This window comes from Siphateles boraxobius, unplaced genomic scaffold (genome assembly GCF_051911475.1).
Source record: "Siphateles boraxobius isolate OS27281-9 unplaced genomic scaffold, OSU_SipBor_1 8, whole genome shotgun sequence".
NCBI classification, from domain to species: Eukaryota; Metazoa; Chordata; class Actinopteri; order Cypriniformes; family Leuciscidae; genus Siphateles; species Siphateles boraxobius.
Genome location: NW_027509208.1, coordinates 6,127,441 through 6,147,024, shown reverse-complemented (window position 1 = coordinate 6,147,024; position 19,584 = coordinate 6,127,441). Strand labels below are relative to the sequence as shown.

The following is a 19,584-nucleotide window of genomic DNA, read 5'->3' as shown; positions in this document are numbered from 1 at the left end:
TCATTCAGAATGTGTGTGAGTGTTTGTGATGACGTACTTTTCTGATTCTAGGCAACCCAGTTTATATCTACAAAGCCTCACTCTGATGTGAATCTCAACTCCCAGTTGTTAACTGAGCTGAAGGTTTGAGGTTATGACTTAAAGGAAGCTCGAGGATAAGGTTAAATGAATAAAAGCATTAGCAAGAAATATTCTTTGAAAATAGACTAGCTCCATATATGGGATTTTTCCCAGAACTTTATTTTTTATTTTTTGCTTTAGCAGAGGCCAGAAGCCAGATTATCTTTAGCAACACAGTGTTTACAGAACTTACACATTATCTGAAATAATTATCTTCACATCATTGAATAAGTCAAAAGCTCAAAATATTGGTAAAAAGAATTCATCATAAAACCACATATAAACCTTTTTTGTATGAATACTAAATAATTGATTCATTGGGATGCCACATTCAAACCACATATGGTTGCACATGCTGTTTTAGTGCAATTAAAATGGAATTTCTCAAAAACCTAATGATTATTATGGGATTTGTATAATTGAGGTCTAAGGCTAGAATGAGCTTTGCCTTGTTTATATTTTGGAGGATGAGTCTCATAAACGAGTCTTGGCGGTTTAGGAATAGCACTGTCTTGTGGGACCAGAGTTCAAGCAGCACACGCATTTACATGAATAAATGTGCCAGTGGTTATTAATGCTTTGTTATGTCTTAAACAATTCTAATACTTCTTATCTCTGAGGGCTGAGCTTTGGCACAGACACTCTTCACACATTCAAGGTAATTTTTCAGCACTGTTGCGCATAATTCTCTGGGTTTTTGTTTTCTTTTTGTTGTGCAGCGTGTATGGATGCCCCTTGGCTAAGAAAAGGAAAACCCAAGAGAAACCTCTGCAGGAGCCAGCTTCCAAACGCCGTCCATTTCTAACGATGGCTGATGGAGAGCCCGCCATGTATGAAAGCTATGAGCCAGAGGCCATAGAGGAGGGAGAAGAGAGGGAACAGGATGTAGAGGAAGTGGAAGAAGAGGAGGAGGAAGGGGATGAGGACGGGGATGATGAAGAAGAAGAGTGCTCGGATGACAACGACGAACCAGGAGAGGAAGAAGAGGATGAGGAAGATGGAGAGGTGGAGAGAGGGGAGGCAGAGGAGATAGAGCAAATGGAGGAAGAGGTAGAAGAGGATGAGGATGTGGTGGAGGAGGACGGGGATGACGAAGAGCAGGAAGACGACGAAGATGAGGACGACGAAGATGAGCACGAGGAAGAGGAATACTATGAAAATCAGAGTCATCAGCAAGGTAAGCAATGTTGTCTGATTTATTGCATATCCTGAATGTTCGTATAACCATGGATAAACTTTCTTAAAACATTATTTGAACATTCACAGAACTTTCATAAATAACATGACAACTGTTCTTAGAACACAATGTGTGTTTGTGCGTGCGTGCGTGTGTGCGTAAAATATCTTTTGATAACTTTTAAAATCTTATGACATGATCTCAAGAAAAAAAATTATATTCATGTTACTGAAGAACTTAAAGATAATCAAAAGATAATCTTTACACAATGTTAGCCAAAGTTCCAAGAATGTTCCCTACCAGCTAGGACCAGGGAACACATTTATGTTCTAAGAATGTTTGCTAGTGTTCCCATTATGTTATGAAAATGTGTTGAAAATTCCATAAACATTAAAAATGTCCAGGTTTTTTTTCTTTCTTGGTTATATGAAGATTCTGGAAACCATTAGGAAATGTAATGTTTAGAATCTACAGAAAGACATTTAGTTTCTCTGACACACAGAATGCTGCATGAAATATGAATCAAGGGCAGCTTATTGTAGGTCAACCAACATTTCAAAGTATAATTGACAGAGTATGCAGTCATTAAAGTCAATGTTTTATTTCCGAAATTGCCTGTTTTCGTTTCAAGTCATGCAGTATATGTAATTTGCGGAATCACAATAAAATCTACATACACCCCTGCAGAGAATGGCCGGCCCTCGCAATCCTAATTAATGTGGATTTTACAGCAAGGAACAATCCAACTCCCCTTACGAAATTGAGGGAAAGCAGATGTGACTGCTTCCTTAGTATGCGTCTCACCCTCATTCTCTGGTGTCCTCAATCGCTTGTGACAGTGCTTTCAGAGTAATAGAGAGAAGAGGCTCTCTGAGTTATTAACTTTGGCCCCCCTCCACACATGCACGCAGCCGTCCCGGAGGTGTCAAATACACTCAACCCCCCCACCCCTCCCCGGTGAAAATGGGCTCCTCCTGAGGATATTTCTGGCTCTAGAAACAGAGCACCTCATCCTCTGCTTATCCCTGCAGTCTCATCCGCCTCTGTCCCAAATACTAGCAACACTAAAATCTTTTCAGTACAATTGAGAGGCTTTCAGAGCAGCCTGTGCTGCTTACATGTTATGAAACATACATATGTCTTCTTGTGAAGCATTTAAAAGGCTGCCTGATGATTCATGTACAGTACAGCTTACCATATTGCAGTTTCTCTAAAATGAATCCGTTTCTTTTCAGGAATACTCAAATATATTGCGCCATAGTGGCAGTTACCATCTTACTAAACTGCATTTGATTATTCAAATCAATTTGCACTTGTGTCATCGAGCTGTACGTGAAACCCTGGCATGACATTTGTCTTAGATTTGCTGCATCAATGCTATCGCTCATGAGACGTTACATTTTCATAATGATAGTGTTCAGGCGGCTTCAGATTATAGAGAGGACTGACATTTCGTTTGTGAATTTATCTTGACGCACAAGCCGCTTGCTTCTACAATAAATCAAAAGGCCCTAGTGCGCAACGTATTCGAGGGTGTATTTTTGGAGCGGTTTAGAAAATGTCTACAAATCTTCAAGCAAATTCCATGTATTGTTCTCCTTTTTCTACAGACGACAATTATTCCTGTGGTGGACAATCAAAATCCAATCAAATACTTGAGAAGGACAATAACAATAACAACAGCATGAACAATGAGGAGTATGAGAATTATGACGAGCTGGTGGCCAAGTCCCTCCTCAACCTGGGTAAAATCGCAGAGGATGCCGCCTACCAGGCCATGACCGAGTCAGAGATGAACAGCAATTCCTCCAACAGTGCAGGCGAGGATGACGACGATGACGAGGATGATGGGAGCGAACAAGGAGGCCATAAGGGAGAGTTGAGTGTCGACTTGGATAGTGATGTGGTACGTGAGACCGTGGACTCCCTGAAGCTTCTGGCCCAGGGACATGGGGCCGTACTTCCCGACGAGGGATACGCGGACGGCGGGTCTGGGGATACCTGCCCAGCTGGCCATGCTAATGGACGGGGCCACCCGGAAGAGAGCGAGGAGGAAGTGTGTCTCAGTAGCCTGGAGTGTCTACGAAACCAGTGCTTCGACTTGGCTCGTAAACTTAGCGAGACCCAAACGTCCGAGCGGCCCATGACGGAGCACCAAGGTCACCAGGCCATGCTACACCACGTTGAGCAGCAGCATCTGCATCCACATCAGCCTCCAATGCATCACATGCCCAGGTATGACAGTTGCCAGATGGACCAGCACAGACCCCTTGAGAGGAACTACTCAGACATGGTCAATCTGATGAAACTGGAGGAGCAGCTCAGCCCCGCTTCAAGAGGCTACCCATCTAGCTGCGCTCAGGAAGGGGATGAGGACACTACATCAGTGGCTTCCGAACGCTCAGATGAAGCTTTCGACATGACTAAAGGCAACCTGTCCCTGCTGGAAAAGGCCATTGCTCTGGAATCCGAGCGTGCCAAGGTTATGCGAGACAGAATGGCATCAGAACAGATGGTGGCTCGGAGGGACAATCAGCGCCTTCATGGAGAGCACAGCCCAAGGCAGAGCAGCAGTGCAGAAGAACGCAAGGCCCGACTCCATCACGATGGCGCAAAAAGAGCGTATTACCCTAAAGGTAAAAATAAAACTTCTAATGAGATTTTGCATTGCAGCAGAGATTTCAGTAGCTAGTTCCCTTTCATTATCAAGTTTATATAATATGGAAGCCATATTCTGCTACTGAGGAAACAAATAAAAATTATTATTCTATTATTCTGGTAATTTGTCACAACTGTGAGAAATAAAGTCAAATTTGAGATATTGACATTTTTTCTGGTAATTGTACCTTTAAATCTCACAATATGACATTATATCTCACAATTGCACCTATATATCTCACAATGTGACTTCATATCTCACGATTGCGCCTTTATTTCTCCTAATTGTGGCTTTATTTCTTCTAATTGTGATACTATACTTCCAGATGTGACTTTATATATTCCAGTGTGACATTTTATTTCTTATTTTAAACACTTTCTCACAATTAACAGTTTTTATCTCACAAATGTTAGATTTAAAGTCAGTATTTCCTTTTTTATTTCTTTATTCCTGGTAATTGTGACTTTAAATCTCACAATGTGACCTTACATCTCATATTTGCAACTTTATATCTCCTAATTGTGATATATCTCACAATGCGACTTCATCCCCCATTTTCACAGACAAGGCTTAAACCTAGTCCCAGACTCAAATATATTTTAACTGTTTAAACTGAAGGCAACTTACACGGACTTATCTTAAAATATGTCTGTACCATTGTTCTGTCTCAAGATGCACACCAGTAATGTTTTTTTCAAAGGCTACTTAAATTTCCTAATTGAACTAAAGCCTAATACTGGCTTAATCTAAGCCCTGTCTATGGAACCAGGTTCATATCTCACAATTTCGGATTTATTTTTTCCTATTTGTGATATTATAAGTTTATTTCTCATAAATGTGAGATATATTCCATTGTGAATTTTTATTTATTTTTAAAAAAATCGCACAATTTACAGATTTATTTTTTATTCTTATTGAAATCAAACGAGTGTATTTGTTTCCATAAATGAGCGTATTTGCAACAGTGATCTTTTGAGTATGAAAATAATTTTCTCATCCTGCAAAGCTGTTGCAGCATTTGTTTTCCAGTGTCTTGGGTCACTTAACATTCCGTCACACACTACGCCAATGACATTGATGACTATGGGGTCACTTTGGTGAGACAGAAACATTTTTGGGGCTTGTTTTAAACATCCAGGTCTCCCTGGTAGCAACTTCCATAATGACAACAGCTTATGTTGCTAAAATAGGTTGACATGGTAACATCAGAGACTTACCTTGTCAGGCATGAGTAATGGCAATCTGCATGGCCTGTTAGGAAAGCAAATCTTATCCCTTGGATTCCATACATGGTTTATTACCCTCAAATTCTTCCCAATCCACTCCCACTACTTTGGGAGTCAGCCATCTTCTCTGATATATGCAGATATTAGCAATCAGAAACGACAGGAGCATATAACAAACAGTTTTTATGTTATTGAGGATCCTCAGATTACCAGTAGTTACCCAACCTAACTGCTCTTCCTTTCTAGTATTTCAAAAGGTTCATCATTTGTCTCTGCTCTGAAGGCGCTGCTTCATATGTTTCATTACCTTCCATTTGCTCAATTTGCAGTGTGTTTTCCATTAAAGATAGTGTCTCTGTGCTTCCTATCGCAGTTTGCTGTTGTTTTCAGTGCACGACCACAGCGAGTCAGAGGGTCGTGTAATTATAGAATTACACCACGATTTCACACCTCGTCTCCAGAAACTATTCTTGGCTCTAATTATTGGAGCGTCGTTATTAAACATGTCGAGTGATCTCACTGTTATGACTGACAGGGTGCATTATTATTGCATGCTTGTGGAGTTTTACAGCAGTTATTTTTGGCTAATAAAAGAGGATATAGTACAGATGTGTTCTCTTAGCTAAACCGATTTAAATAACAGAGAATGCATGTATTGTATTCACAAATGTATTGATCAGCCAATGGGTGCTATGATGGTTCTCTGCTATCATTTGCTAGTTTTCTCTTTTTGGTCTCATGGTAGAGACTACGCACACCGCGAACCAAAACCAGTGAAAGATTAACATATTATCTTGCCGGTTTTCACTTGAAACTTGCAAGCTAATAATGGGGAACTGTTATAGTGGAAATGTTTACTTATTTAACAGCATGATTGTGAATTGGTCACTTGTATGTAATATCGATAGCACACATTAAACATCTTGGATGGAGTTAAAATGATGTGAGATGAAAACATTGAAACATTTATGCGTATAATGTATATTTCCTTATATTCTGATACCTAGTACCTAGTTTATGTTTTCCTACACACTGTAGGGTGAGTGTAAAATCAGCTCTTTTTTCTCAGTGTGCACAATTGTATATTCCATCTTTATAAAACTGTTTAGGATGGTAGAGATTGTTATGATAATCACCCACACATACGGTATGTATGGATGTTGTAAGGGCTGATATTATATTATATTATTATTATATTATATTATATTTATTATATTACATGTAATTAGTTGCAAATATATCTAGAATTGTTAATACATTCAAATTTTAAAGATAATATTTTTTTAAAAGTTATCTGTAATAATGTGGATATTTTGTCCTGCTGTACAGCAAAATTAAAATGTTAAATGTTAATTATTTTGACAGTATTGCACTTAGTTTAGTAAAATATTGCTTCAGTCAAAAAATACATTCTACATATTCTAAATTCTGCTGGGAATAAATAGACAAAATTCATTGAAATGAATGATGTAACTCTTTGTTGTATTGTCTGACTAAAGAAATTCCTCTACTGTGACAGGTGGATTTCTTTGAATTAAAATCCAGTAAATTCTGTCATTCTGATTCATAATCAGGGCAGTCAATTCATAAATTTATAATTTTTTCGAGAACACTGGTCTCCTGCATCACTGTCCCTCCTCTCAGCCACAAGTCTCATTCAGGCTATATCCTTCCAGTGTCCAATTTCAAAGCAAACAGCAAACACAGTGATGTTTGAACATAGCTGTAACAGGAGCATAACTGTTATCACAAGGAATCCAGACGGTTAATGGGATTTGCTTACTCTACCTGTAACAGGATATGCCAATAACTGTCTTTGCTTGCAGACTCAAGGGGAGAGAAAAAAGAAAGCAAGTGTCCGACCCCGGGTTGTGATGGCACGGGCCATGTCACGGGTCTGTATCCACACCATCGAAGCTTGTCCGGCTGCCCCCACAAAGACCGCGTGCCACCAGAAAGTAAGCCGAATTTATATGGCCGTTTGCACTTGATAAATGTTCCCATGCGTGTTTGCTACGTGCTGTCTGTGCTGTGGGCATGTTTTACCTCTCTTTTCTAGCATTTCTGTAATGCATATGAGTGCATTTCCTCCTCCACCCAAAGCAGTGGCGCTCTTTTTCATACAAACAACCTTTGCTTTTCTGGATGTGGTGATTGTGTAATTTTAGCCTGTTTTCTCAATATGGATATGCACTGATCTCTTGGACGCAAAGCAGATTTTTCAGCCCTACCTTTAGTCACACCTCTAATTGGATGAGGATCATGTCACAGGCGGGTTCTGATTAGTCAGTTTACTGCAGGCCCAGAGACGTAGAGCTGCAGGATGTGTCATAGACAACCTGATGGCTAGACTCATTCAGTTCACCAAAAATAAATCCGTTATAGTTGAAGAGAGATTTATTTTCCTCTAATGCCAATGCTTTCACACAACGTGCATGCCATTAACACATTGCATGCCTAGAATCTTCTTTCACCATATGGTGATTAACTTTATGATTAACTGATTTCAGCTGGAACGTTTCTTAGGAGCATGTGCATGTTGTTGTCACTGAACCCGTTCGGCTTAATGGAACACAAGGCTTTCATACTCACTCTGGATCCTCCTAACCTTCTCTCGCCCTCTCCTCTCTGTTTGTCCAAGTTCTTGCTATGTATGAGAATGTTCTAAAGTGCCCCACGCCTGGCTGCTCGGGACGCGGCCATGTAAATAGCAACAGGAACTCCCACCGCAGGTGAGTGGCTGGAAGGGACGTGGAGAGAAGGAACTGGCCGCACTGTGGGGACTGATGTTCCAGTCTTTTTACACATTTTATACAGGGAATTTGAGGAATAAATGGATATAGATGGAGCCTTGCATTCAGGAAGGAGAAGAGGGACTGACTTGTTTGTGTTGTGCTGAGCTTGACTGGATGATAGAAACACATAGCTCCAGGCTCAAATATTTTATTTGCACATTGGCAATTTTGACATGCAGACTGAAATTCCCACCTGGAAGGAGGGGCATGGTGAACTTTTGAAACTTACAAAAAAGCCTCTACAATTAATAAAATGAGCTAATATATAACCCTAATAAAAAATTCTATTTAATATTTATTTAATTATATTTAACTGATACTGTACATATTCTAATATACAATTATCCATATATATATCCATATACAGTTATCCATATATATATATATATATATATATATATATATATATAAAGAAGCTGTTTGTTACAAGATTAAACAGAATTTAGCATCACAATATGACTGCTTCTACTGCTCTCTTCATTTATAAGTCGATTTGAATAAAAGCGTCTGCTAAATGATTAAATGTAAATTTGAATGCCTCTAAAAATTTATAAAATAAATAATTTATTATATATATACATTATATTCTAAATTATAATTTAGTTTAATATTCATTTTAATTCTATGTAATTGATACTCTATATAATTCTAATATATAAATATCATATATAATTGAATATATAATATTTTTGTTTTGTTTTGTTATAAAACTGTAATGTTATAATGTTTTTACAATTACAAAATGAAGCAGAGAACTTGGCCTTTCCGAATCTGAATTTTCTTACGAATGAGAGCTCCACACATACAGTGCAACACTTATGCAGTTAAGATGTGCCTCCATGTGGACATGGTGTACATTCAGACAGATGCAGTCTCCACCCGAAGTCGCTGCAGGCCATGTTATATGGAACAGCTCCTATGGGACACACACATGCACACACACATTATTAGAAGGGTTGAGCTGAAGAAAACAAAATGTATAATAGAGGAATATAACAACCTTGTACATTATATATGGTTTGGCTACACATTCCTCATTGCATGGTTGCCATGGCAACTCAGCATAGCGACAGCCGTCCTTCTATCTGTCAGTCACCACTCGCTCACATTTTTCCCCCATAAAGTTCCATTCCTGCAAATACACAAGTACCCTGTGCTTATAAGCTTTATGTGTTTCTGAAATTGCAGAGCGTGGGGGGGGATCTGTTTGTATTTTTGTCTCATTTGTTTATTTTTTATATTTTGAGAGTGACTGAATGGTTTCCGTATTACCCGAAAACAATAAGAAAATTGCAGACGATAAGAAGACATTTTCCAACCATACAAAGGATTACAGAGAGAGAGAGAGAGAGAGAGAGAGATGACAGAAAAGTGGGAGAAAAAACAAACGGAGAGGGAGATAGAGAGAGTAATGAGAGGAAGAAACAACAAGGGAGAAAGAGTGCGAGTGAGAAAAGAGAAAAAAAGGAGAGCAAGGGAGCGTGGCTGGATGTTCTGAAGCTCAGTTTGCTGTAGTGTGTCTCTCTGAAATGACTGCGGTATCTCGCTGTGAGGAGCTTTCTGAAACCAGCCAGCCAGAAATGCCCAGCAGATATCTGCAAAGCTTTGCCTTCATACTATAGAACTAGGCCACATGAAATGCATAATTCATACATAAATATCCCCATGTACACACGCATACTAGGATTTTTCAAACACGTTGGAAGTCTGTATTTCTGTGAATGTCATAATAAGCGGACTATTCTATCTGACAGACTTGTCTCCATGTGCTGGTATTATACATTCCCTCATATCTCACTTTGTTCTTCAACTTCTGCTATCTGCTAGGGCGTGTGTGTGTGTGTGTGTGTGTGTGTGTGTGTGTGTGTGTGTGTGTGTGTGTGTGTGTGTGTGTGTGTGTGTGTGTGTGTGTGTGTGTGTGTGTGTGTGTGTGTGTGTGTGTGTGTGTGTGTGTGTGTGTGTGTGTGTGTGTGTGTGTACGTACGTGTGTGTGTGTGTGTGTGTGTGTGTGTGTGTGTACGTACGTGTGTGTGTACGTGTGTGTGTGCGTGCGCATGCCCTTACATGCTGCTCGTAACGTAATGTTAACACTACATAAATTGTTCTGCTGCTGTTGCAGTCTCTCGGGATGTCCCATAGCCGCCGCCGAGAAGATGGCAAAGGTTCAGGAGAAACATCTCCCCTGCGAAAGCTCCAAGTCCAACCAGGCATCAGACCGAGTCTTGAGGTACTGCGTGACCCTCCGTGAAATATGTTTAATAAAGATATAATGCAATAAGTCTGGCTTTGACTTGGAATGGTACTTTAAATCAATTCACATTTAACTGTATTTGTAGTAGAGCTTTATGTTCTAGATTCCAGAGTACAAGTTTTTCCAGTGCAGCTTTAAAAACAATTGTATTTCAATCTATTGGTCTATCTATCTTATCATTTTTAAATCCTAAAAATAATTTGAAGAATTCAAAAATGTAAATAGTTTAAATAAATGTAAATATAACTATAAATTAAATCATTTAAATAATATGAAACTATAAATTAAATAAATGAAAATATAGCTAAAAATTAAATAATTTAAATAAATATTTATGAAAAACCAAATGGAGGGAACAATCCATTTAAGATAAATCTGTTAATACAATGTTAATACAAAACAGGTTACAAGTAGTAATTCACAATATGTCCAATATGTCCACCCAACCTTGATTCCCTGTCTTTTTACTTGTTTCAGGCCCATGTGCTTCGTGAAACAGCTGGAGATCCCACAGTATGGGTACAAAAATAACGTCCCAACCAGCACTCCACGATCCAACCTGGCCAAGGAGCTGGAGAAGTACTCCAAGGCCAGCTTTGACTACAGCAGCACTTATGACAACCAACCTCATGCATACGGCAAGAGGTCTCTCACCCCAAAGAGCCATGGGCGGGACACTTCACCCAAAGGATATGATGGCAAGCTTGTCTTTATTCTTTCCTCTGTCATTGAAGTTGGCGAGGTAGCAAGAGTCAGAATTGATAAACTGGCCTTTCTCTAGGGGATCAGATTGAAATAAGATTAGCATTAGTTGTGTACTGCCTGCCTCACATCCTTGTGGTATTTTTCATTAAAAAAGGTTACTTTCTGTAGTCTATTTTGAAGTAAAGGCCTTCTCTTAATAAACGCATTAATTTGGCTTTTTTACAAGCATTCGTCGAGTTCAGTGCTCCTTTATTGGAAATCCTACTTTACTTATTGTCGTCTGAAATGATTAATAACCTAGGTGCACAAACCCAGTGAATAGATTTCCAATTTGCATGCAGATCCTTTAATAGAATTATGCCTGGATGGATATTTTTGACCACCAAATCCATGTTTGTGAAGAATGTAAAAATATATAGATATGTTAATTTAATTAATAATTTTTCATGATATTCTATATATGCATACTGTATTAATGCATATTGATACTGAAGGCAGTTATGTAACCTTTTTGCATGATGCCTAATGTCTGGGTGTATGTTTTTCAGTTTCCTCAAACATTTTGTTTCTCTGTCTTTAGTTCAAGCTTCATTTTTTTTTTTTTTTTGGTTTTGTTTGGTAATGTTCAGCGCCGTAGCTCTCAACTGCAGCCCTGGTCTTGATAAATGAGTGCACTTACATTTGTGAAGGAATCAAATTAACTGGAACGATTCTGTTCAAAATGGTAGCAGTTGATTTCACGCCCAAGCCAGAAATTTTAGAGATTTCCTGTCAACAGAATTCGGCTGGATATTTTGGTACGGTTTCATTAGCTGTGCTTAAAATAACTCATTTTCATTATAACTCATGGTTATTACATCAGGACAGTCTTGATTGCCCATAAGGAGCATTACAGCATGCCCTGCAGTGATAATATAGACAATGTTATTGAAATCAGAACACATACCACATCTATGAAATTAAAGAGCATTCTTGCAAGTGATGTTACATGCTTGCATGCTTTATCTTAGAAATTCAGTTTTTGATAAATGAGACAAATGAAGAAAATTAAAACTTGGAGAAAAAAAATAATGAGAATAACATTCAATTAATGTTAGGAATTAACGGCACTTAATTTAGACTCAGTTGGCAACATCAATTAGTTACACCCAGTTTAGTTGTATTGGCAGGATTGCTATTTGTCTCAATGCAAAATGAGATGAAGAATAAGATCGGATGGGAGAGTAATATACATCTTGAATAAGTGATTATAACTGCATTTTAGCAGCTGATTTGTCAGCTTCCAGTATTTGAGGATGCTCAGTTCCTTAATCAGTAACTGATTTTTTTCAAAGATATTTTGTCTGGATGCAGACCAAATTGTCCATGAATGTGGCTTTATATAAAAAAAGAAATGCTGTTTAAATGCTTTCCGTGCAGGTCTTAGATTTCATGTTAACAATGTGTAGCTCTCTGCATGAAACCTAGATACACTGTCAAACCATTTCTCCTCCTCTCCTCTCTCTCTCACTCTCTGTCTCTCTTTCTCTTTCTATCATTCTATCTATCTGTCTATCCGACTATCGGTCTGTCTATCTATCTGTCTGTCTATTTATCTCTTCTAGTATTCCATCTCTCACTCTCTCTCTCTCTTTCTCTTTCTATCATTCTATCTATCTGTCTATCCGACTATCGGTCTGTCTATCTATCTGTCTGTCTATCTATCTCTTCTAGTATTCCATCTCTCTCTCTCTCTCTCACTCTCTGTCTCTCTTTCTCTTTCTATCATTCTATCTATCTGTCTATTCGACTATCGGTCTGTCTATCTATCTGTCTATCTATCTATCTCATTCTAGTATTCCATCTCTCTCTCTCTCTCTCTCTCTCTCTCTCTCTCTCTCTCTCTCTCTCTCTCTCTCTCTCTCTATCTGTCTATTGCCCCATCCATCCATCCATCAATCCATCCAAGTGCAAGCAGCCCTTCTGACCTGGTATATGTGTGTGTGTGTGTGCAGCCAAGCGCTACTGTAAGACCTCCAGCCCGGCCAGCAGCACCACGAGCAGCTACGCTCCCAGCAGCAGCAGCAGTCTGAGCTGTGGAGGAGGGGGAGGAGGAGGAGGAGGGGGAGGAGGAGGAAGCAGCGCCAGCAGCACCTGCAGCAAGAGCAGCTTCGACTACACGCACGACATGGAAGCCGCCCACATGGCTGCCACCGCCATCCTCAACCTGTCCACGCGCTGCAGAGAGATGCCCCAGAGCCTCACTGGGAAAGGCCCGGAGCTCCTGGCACAGGTGAGGATCGACAACTTATTCCTGCCAGTTCTTCTCTCCCATGCTCACCCACTTGTACTGCTAATATATTTTTCTTTCTCTCACTGGGTATTTCTTAGTTTCTCTGCACTGCCTTGCTGTATGACTGTGCTTTGTGCCGGAAAAAGCCAGGTAGTGCGGTGAAATGAGGGCATGCCCATTTAGAGTCATTCTGGGCAAACCCCTGGTTCTCTGGCCCATTTGCACAGGGTGTGATTTAATACATTGAATGACAGCAGCTCCTCTGTTAGCTCCTGCGGGTCCTCTCTGCTACAGTCAGGGTCATCATATGAGCCTAATGGTCTGAGCGAGCCATGATTGCTTTAGTGACGCATCGATTTCAGACATAATCTGTATGGTGATAAAGAGAGCGAGGGGATGGAGAGGGCCAGAGGAAGCTGGCAGCTGCAGGAACGCTGGAGTAGTGGTGCCCATACCCTTTCTCACAGAGGCAAGTAGAATTAATGTTCGATTTCAGCCGTGGTCCAGGCCAAGCCAGCTCTCCCAGCATCCCTCTGGGTATATAGGAAAGACAATGACCTCTCTTTAAGGACAGTGAGGCAGCAGGCTGGAGGGAGAGGGGATGAAAATGAAAGGGAGAGAGAGAGAGAAAGAGGGACAGAGGTAGTGAGCTGCAGGGCTCTGTATATTCACAGCTGTACATGGAGATGTAGGGCAGCGCAGAGAAGATGCTTGCACACTCTTCTTTCATATCTTTTTTCCTCCAAATCCTTTCCCACAATGTAAAAAATGGTGGTTGTAGAATTTAGAAGAAATGGAGAAAAATGAAGGCTACTGTTTCAATGTTTTTTTTTTCAGTTAAATTCATCTACTTTAAAATTGTCAAAATCTGCCATCATTGTAAATCCAGAAAGACTTTTTTTCACGTCATTTCATCCTGTTTTAGTGAGGAATGTGCTGTACAATACCATATAATAGTTTGAAGCCTGTGAGACTTAGCAATGTCTTTAAAAGATGTCTCTAATGCTCACATGCATTTAAATGATCAAAAATAACGTAAAAACAGTAATATTGATAAATATCATTACAAATTAAAATATATATTTTAAATAGTTTCCTTTTTTTTAAACAAAAATCCCTTTAATGGAAAGCTGAATTTTCAGTCAAAAGTCATTCTTATATGATGATTTGCTGTTCAAGAAACATTTTTTAAGGAACTGAAAACAGTTCCTTAAAAGCACAGTTGAAAACAAAACACAGTTGTGCTGCTTAATATTGTTTTGGAAATAAAAAAAATTCAGGATTCTTTGAGGAATATAAAGTTTATAAAGAACATAGTTTATTTTAAATATATATATTTTTGTAACATTATAAATATCTTTGTCCCTTTTGATCAATTTAATGTATCCTTGCTGAATAAAATTGTAATATATATTTTTTTTATCATACTGAACCTAAAGTTTTGAACGGTAGTGTACAGAACAAAGTGTTTGTTGTCTCATAATATTCCACATACAGACCTTAAGACTTTGTTCAGTACATTAAACATGACAAGGTTAGTCAACTAATAATTTTAAGGAGTGGTACAAACACAGCTTGACATCAACACAAAATCAGCTACAACAGTGTAAATAAAACTGCCAAATGGTCAAACAATGCAACCATAAAATTATTCATCCCCAATGCAGGGTAGTTTTTTTGTGCATATTTAAACACACAATAAAAGCTACATTTGACAGTTCAACTAAGTGTATTATAACAGAAAATCTCCTTCGAGATCCTTTGCTTGTGTTCCTGTAAGTTGTTTAACAACTGTTTAAAGTCGGCATAAAACATTCGTCTTTTCTTCCCTATTGTGATGTATATCTGAGTGAAATGGCTTCTCGAATGAGAAAAATAACGCGGATGACTTAAAAAACAACAACAATGTTTACTAATAAATAATTTATATGATTTTTATGATTTCATAAGTAAACTAAAAACAATAAACAAAAAATGCAATTTACAAACAATGTTATTTTTACAAATAATAATTAAAATATTAATAATTAATAAAATAATAAATGTTTTACTTGATGAAAGAATTAGATTTAACAGTGCGTATAAACCATGTACCCATCCTCATCTGTCATTCTTCCCTTCCATACCCTACTCTGCTTCTTTCTCATCCTTTTACCTCTTCATTTTCCCCTTTACTCTTTATTCTCTTATCAATCCTCTTCCTCCCTCTTCTCTTTTTCATGGCAGAGCCCTGATGACAGAGATGGAGATGAGAGCGGAACCCTGGATCTGAGCCGGGCTGGAGGGATGGGGGAGGGCAGTGGGGGTACAGTGCTGACCCCCCTGCAGCCCATGTCGCCCCAGCGGCAGGCCTTGCTCAACAGCCACTGCTATCAGATGAGCACAGCAGAGTGCTGGGACCTGCCTGTGGACTACACCAAGATCAAACGCCTGGACGAGGACCACAAGGAGGTACTGCCCATCCCCCCCCCCCCCTGAGTCTGGCTGGACACGGACCGCAGCACTCATTCTACATAGTGAATTTAGATCATTGTCAGCAGCACTTATTTTCCCACTGTTTTTGTTGCACTGTAGAATGTGATCAGTATTTAAATAGATCAATATCTGAGAGTTTGGCACTAGCAATTACCAATTTGTATTATTAAATAGAAGATAATCCAAATGTGAATAAATAGTAACTAGAAGTTATTTTTATGGTTGATTATGTAACGTAGTGTAAATACTATGGAACTAACTAAACATTATTGTGTGTTTGCGTATCCCGACCAGAGTTGGGTATAATGCGTTACAAGTAACCTAATTAATCTAAGTAAATCTAGTAATCTAATTCCTTTTCGTGATAACGCAGTAATGTAACTCATTACATTTAAAATGTATGTAATTTGATTACAGTTACTGATGTCGATAAAATTAAGTTACTTGCGTTATAAATATATTGTTAAGAAAAAAATATTTAGTAAAATGCATTTCTAATCACGTTTGACCGGCTGCGTCAGTTAATGAGCATGCGCTTTAATGCATTACCGGAGAACACACTTCATGAGGCACACACGCGCACACACACTCAAGGTCTCTCGCCCTCTCCTTCTCCGCTGTGCGCGCGCTACACAGTTTGGAGCACAGTCTCTTCTGTCTCGCATGCTCGCTCGCTCTAGATTCCGGAAGATTTTAACTAATTTGCGGGCATCAGGGAGCCGCTATCAATATGCGGGAGACTCCCGGAACTTCCGGGAGACTTGGGATGTCTGCAATATTAAATTACGGAAAGAACAGAGTTTCACTTTGTAGTGTATTTTTGTAGTTTTAATAGGTTATCAAAGTAATTTGAAAGTAAAGTAATGAGTAATCTGATTACTTTTTACATGCAGTAATCAGTAATGTAATCAAATTACAATTATAAAGTAGTAATTAGTAATTTGTAGTGGATTACTTTTTTTGAGTAACTTACCCAACACTGAACTCGACACAGCAACCTCGACTTAACCAATGGCGTAAGCTTAGGGTGGAGCTACAGTATCTGTTTCTCTAACCAATTGCTGAGGAGGAAGAGTGTAAAGGAAACCTGTTTGAAAGCAATCATTATTTGTGAAGTTCTGTTAGTGATGATTCTTGTAGCAAAAGTAAGAAATTACACACTTCACATTTAAAAAATAAACTTTCTAAATGTCAGTCACATTTTCATTGTGAAGGTTTAATACAACATTGTTGCAACAACTAATATTAAATTTACTATAAAACTATGACTTAAAATTCTTAAGAGGAGACTTCTCTTTGGTTGTTCACATCTTCTTTTACCAGGCATTTGTTTTTTGTAAGCAACTAACTTGCTTATCCCATAATTTACTCACCCTTAAAGGGTTAGTTCACCCAAAAATGAAAATGATGTCATTAATGACTCACCCTCATGTCGTTCCAAGCCCGTAAGACCTCCATTCATCTTCGGAACACAGTTTAAGATATTTTAGATTCAGTCCGAGAGCTTTTTGTCCCTCCATTGAAAATCTATGTGCGGTATACTCTCCTTGTCCAGAAAGGCAATAAAGACATCATCAAAGTAGTCCATGTGACCTCAGTGGGTTAGTTAGAATTTTTTGAAGCATCGAAAATACATTTTGTTCCAAAAATAACAAAAACGACAACTTTATTCGGCATTGTATTCTCTTCTGGTTCTGTTGTCAATCCGCGTTCATGAGTCCGCTATAACATAATTGTTATATGACATAATTTTCATTTTTGGGTGAACTAACCCTTTAAGCCATCCTAGGTGTATATGACTTCTTTCAACCGAAAACAATCTAAGTTATATTAAATACAGTAATATCCAGGCTTTTCCTAGCTTTGTAATGGCTTTGAATTGTGCCCGAGTTTTTGAAGCTCCAAAAAGTGCATCCATCCATCATAACAGTAATCCATACTCCAGGGGGTTAAAGGGTAACTAAACCCCTGGTAAGAGCCTGACTCCACCCACTGGCAATATTTGAAAAATGCTGGAAAAGTGGGCAGAGCCCAGCAGAGGGGCGTGCACCTGAGACGCATCTCTCTGTAGGCAAGGGCGTGGTTAGCTGGTACCTTCTGACATCAGAGGGTACCACAACTTCGAATAGGAAAATTCAACTGCAGTACCCACTGTTCAACCTGAAGAGGGCAGCACACAGACGTGTTTACACCATATATTGTAGAATTAAAACACTTTAAACCCAAAGGTCAAATATTGTACTCGAATCAATGAACAGCATTAATAAAGCCCCAGTCTTACAGATCATTAACTAAAAAAAGTTGTTTTAGGGTTTAGTTACCTTTTAATAAATGCCTTCTGGAGCAACGCAATGGATTTTGTAAGAAAAATATCTATATCTAAAACTGTATAAACTATAATCACTGGCTTCCGTGAATGTCTGTGCTCACGATCACGAGAGAGTCAAGTTCCGGCGGAAGAGTGACCTCTGACCCGACGTATGATGTAGGACGTAGCATCTCTTTTATTAAAATCCACTGGCATTTTTCTTTTAAACTTCTCATTTTAGACTTCTAATTCGTGACCTGTGTTTTGTTTTGCTCTATCCTCTGTGCTTCCGCGTTATTCACTTCTCACCGCGGCTTATGCTATGCCTACGTCATGTGTCGGGTCAGAGGTCACCCTTCCACCGGAACTCCTCTCTAGTGAATGCGCGTACGCATGTTGCCGGAAGCCAGTGATTATAGTTTATAAAGTTTTAAATATGTTAAAAGTAATAATATTTAAAACAATATTTTCTTACAAAAACCCTTTGCGTTGCTCCTGAAGGCATTTATTAACCCACTGGAGTCAGATGGATTATTGTTATGATGGATGGATGCACTTTTTGGAGCTTCAAAAATTCAGGCATTACAAAGCTGGGAAGAGCCTGGATATTATTTATTATAGCTCCGATTGTGTTCTGCTGAAAGAAGAAAGTCATATACACCTAGGATGGCTTGAGGGTGAGTAAATTATCAGATAATTTTCATTTTTGGGTGAACTATTCCTTTAAGAAAGCTGTATTTCCTTTTATTGTAGTGATTTGAAGGACGGTAGGACTGTAAGGACATCTAGTGTACAGTACTGGTACTGCATGCCTTGAAATAGGAATTGGAATTATTATTATTTCAAAAGGGATTTGATGTTTTTGCTAAATTGTTGGGGAATTTGAATTCATGTAAATTTGGCTGTATGAGAGTTTTTTGTGTATTTTTTTTATATATGTAAACCGCATCGTATATTGTGAAATTACTATCAGGCCACTGTACTATTCTTCCTTCTTATTCTGCTTATATCCTCATTTCCAGGATGACCTGGACCCCTTTCAGGATCTATTAGAAGAGCAGCAGTATTCAGGAGACGTGTCCCTCCCCAGCCCCAAACACAAATTTGCTCCCTGCAAGGAGAGCAAGAAGGAGCTCCTCACGTAAGCATTACATCTGCGCTGGATAAGGACTAGTTGTTTACATGTGATGCTGCAGCATGATTTTTTAATATATTTAGTGTGTCCGTTGTGCACTACCGATGTTTTTTAAAGAATTTTATACTTTTAATCAGCTAGGATGGATTAAATGCGTGAAAACTAAACTAAAGATTTCTATTTCAAATAAATGCTGAAAAAAAAATTTCCACAAAAATATTCAGCAGCACAACTGTTTTCAACATTGATAATAATACAAAATGTTTCTTAAAGCACCAGATAAGCATATTAGAAGGATTTCTGAAGGATCACGTGAAACCAAAGATTGGAATAATTATGGTGAAAAATTCAGCTTTGCCATCACAGGAATAATTACATTTAAAAAAATATTAAAAAAGCAAACAATTATTTTAAATTGTAATAATATTTCACAATATTTCTTCACAATTTTACTGTATTTT

At 38.6% G+C, this 19,584-nt stretch overlaps 2 protein-coding genes across 8 annotated transcripts in view; one reads left to right on the top strand and one right to left on the bottom strand.

The window, feature by feature from the left end:
- rps7 (ribosomal protein S7) overlaps positions 1 to 17,485 on the bottom strand; it is a 117,773-nt gene extending 100,288 nt beyond the window's left edge. Inside the window, exon 1 of the mRNA XM_077220891.1 lies at positions 17,481 to 17,485. The gene's annotated coding sequence lies outside the window, so the exon portion shown is untranslated. The remainder of the gene's footprint in view (positions 1 to 17,480) is intronic.
- myt1la (myelin transcription factor 1-like, a) overlaps positions 1 to 19,584 on the top strand; it is a 67,832-nt gene that overhangs the window by 38,748 nt on the left and 9,500 nt on the right. For all 7 annotated transcript variants that reach the window (XM_077220884.1, XM_077220882.1, XM_077220883.1 and 4 more), the window contains 9 exons: positions 840 to 1,297; positions 2,908 to 3,933; positions 7,009 to 7,140; positions 7,824 to 7,914; positions 10,097 to 10,204; positions 10,706 to 10,926; positions 12,928 to 13,205; positions 15,432 to 15,656; positions 19,011 to 19,129. In XM_077220884.1, coding sequence (XP_077076999.1) covers positions 840 to 1,297; positions 2,908 to 3,933; positions 7,009 to 7,140; positions 7,824 to 7,914; positions 10,097 to 10,204; positions 10,706 to 10,926; positions 12,928 to 13,205; positions 15,432 to 15,656; positions 19,011 to 19,129 — 2,658 coding nt within the window. The remainder of the gene's footprint in view (positions 1 to 839; positions 1,298 to 2,907; positions 3,934 to 7,008; positions 7,141 to 7,823; positions 7,915 to 10,096; positions 10,205 to 10,705; positions 10,927 to 12,927; positions 13,206 to 15,431; positions 15,657 to 19,010; positions 19,130 to 19,584) is intronic.